The 1398-nt window shown below is 35.6% G+C and overlaps 1 protein-coding gene across 1 annotated transcript in view; it reads left to right on the top strand.

Moving 5' to 3' along the window:
- Positions 1-677, top strand: part of LOC125614467 (dachshund homolog 2) — a 99384-nt gene extending 98707 nt beyond the window's left edge. Inside the window, exon 5 of the mRNA XM_048797284.1 lies at positions 673-677. Coding sequence (XP_048653241.1) covers positions 673-677 — 5 coding nt within the window. The remainder of the gene's footprint in view (positions 1-672) is intronic.
- Positions 678-1398: the final 721 nt, after the last annotated feature.

The raw sequence follows: 1398 nt of genomic DNA, 5'->3' as shown, positions 1-1398 counted from the left end.
AGAGAGAGAGAGAGAGAGAGAGAGAGTGTTAGAGTTCTCTCCTCACTGTGACAAATATAAACCCCAAAGGCATGCCTCCAGTGACTCACCTCCACTCACCTCCTATCTGCCTACCTGCCTACTATTGCCACACAGATAACCCCTGTCAGTGGATCAATGCACTGATTAAGTTAAAGTTCTCATAACCCAATGATTTCACCACTAAGCTTTCTTGTATTGTCTCACACATAAACCATAACAAAAGCTTATAAGGTTAATCTACCAAGTATTTATCTGGAATACAAATAAATATGACCTCAACATGGCTTTTAATCTGCCAAGGTGCAGGTGTTATCTCTGTGCAGTATCCAGTTTTGTCTTAGGATATCTGTTTAAAGAAGGTAAGGAGAGTAAGAATTTCAAAGGGATGCTCTTCTGAAATGAAAACTGAGCACAACTTTGTTTAAAAGGTTACAAAGATAGGAGAAAAGGAAAATATATAATCATATGTTATCGACCATCATTATTGCTGTCATCATTAGTTATACTATAGCTAACATGTAAACTTATCAGATTTTTAGATGGTCTGACAATTTTAGTACAGTTAGGGAATTTCCACTAAAGATGCTCATAATATGTAGAAAATACTCCATGAGCTGAACAGTTAAGGGAATTTTTTTCTTTCTTCTCTAGGCTAAACTTGCTTCATAATTACCTAGATGAGCATTTTAGTCGGAATTTGGAATAGTGTATGATTTTAATTTCATCGATCCATGGTTGGTTTCCTTGCCACATGTTTTGTCTTTTCTTAGCCAGACACTGAAATGCTATACCCTCTGGGGCTCCAAAATGCAAATGATTTATTTCAGAATAGTTGTCAGAATAGAAAAAGTCAGGTTCAGTATATTAAACTACCCAAATTCTTATACAGGTAATGAAATTCTAGTTAAAGATGAAGCTTCATTCATAACCCAGCAACAATTTGTTCTGGAGAGCCCTTTTCTACCATACCATGACTATTTGAAGGATAGCTTAGTAGTAAAGCACTTTTGCAAGGAAAATCTCAAGCTGTACATGACACATATGATTCCATTGGAACTGTAAACTCCATAAGTCAAAATGGCATTAGGACTGGTTATATGCTGCAGAGCTCAAGTATACACTATTGTGTCTTATGAAAAATCAGCTGAAGCCTTGGTACAGATGTATGATAACAGATTTTCATAAAATACACAGTGGTATTTATTGGCATTTCTGAATTTCTTGCTGTAGAATGGTGCAGCTTTATACATTTCAATCAAATAATTTGGTCACACATCTTGATGAGGATCTTAATAAACAGGAGTGGTGTATTAAACTGCACCCCAGTTATGGTGCAAACTTTATTTTTCAAAAATTTCCTGTAGTTGTAGATGGACA

This window comes from Marmota marmota, unplaced genomic scaffold, assembly GCF_001458135.2.
Source record: "Marmota marmota marmota unplaced genomic scaffold, marMar, whole genome shotgun sequence".
NCBI lineage: Eukaryota > Metazoa > Chordata > Mammalia > Rodentia > Sciuridae > Marmota > Marmota marmota.
The sequence above is the reverse complement of the archived record's forward strand: the minus strand, read 5'-3'. Positions and strand labels throughout refer to the sequence as shown.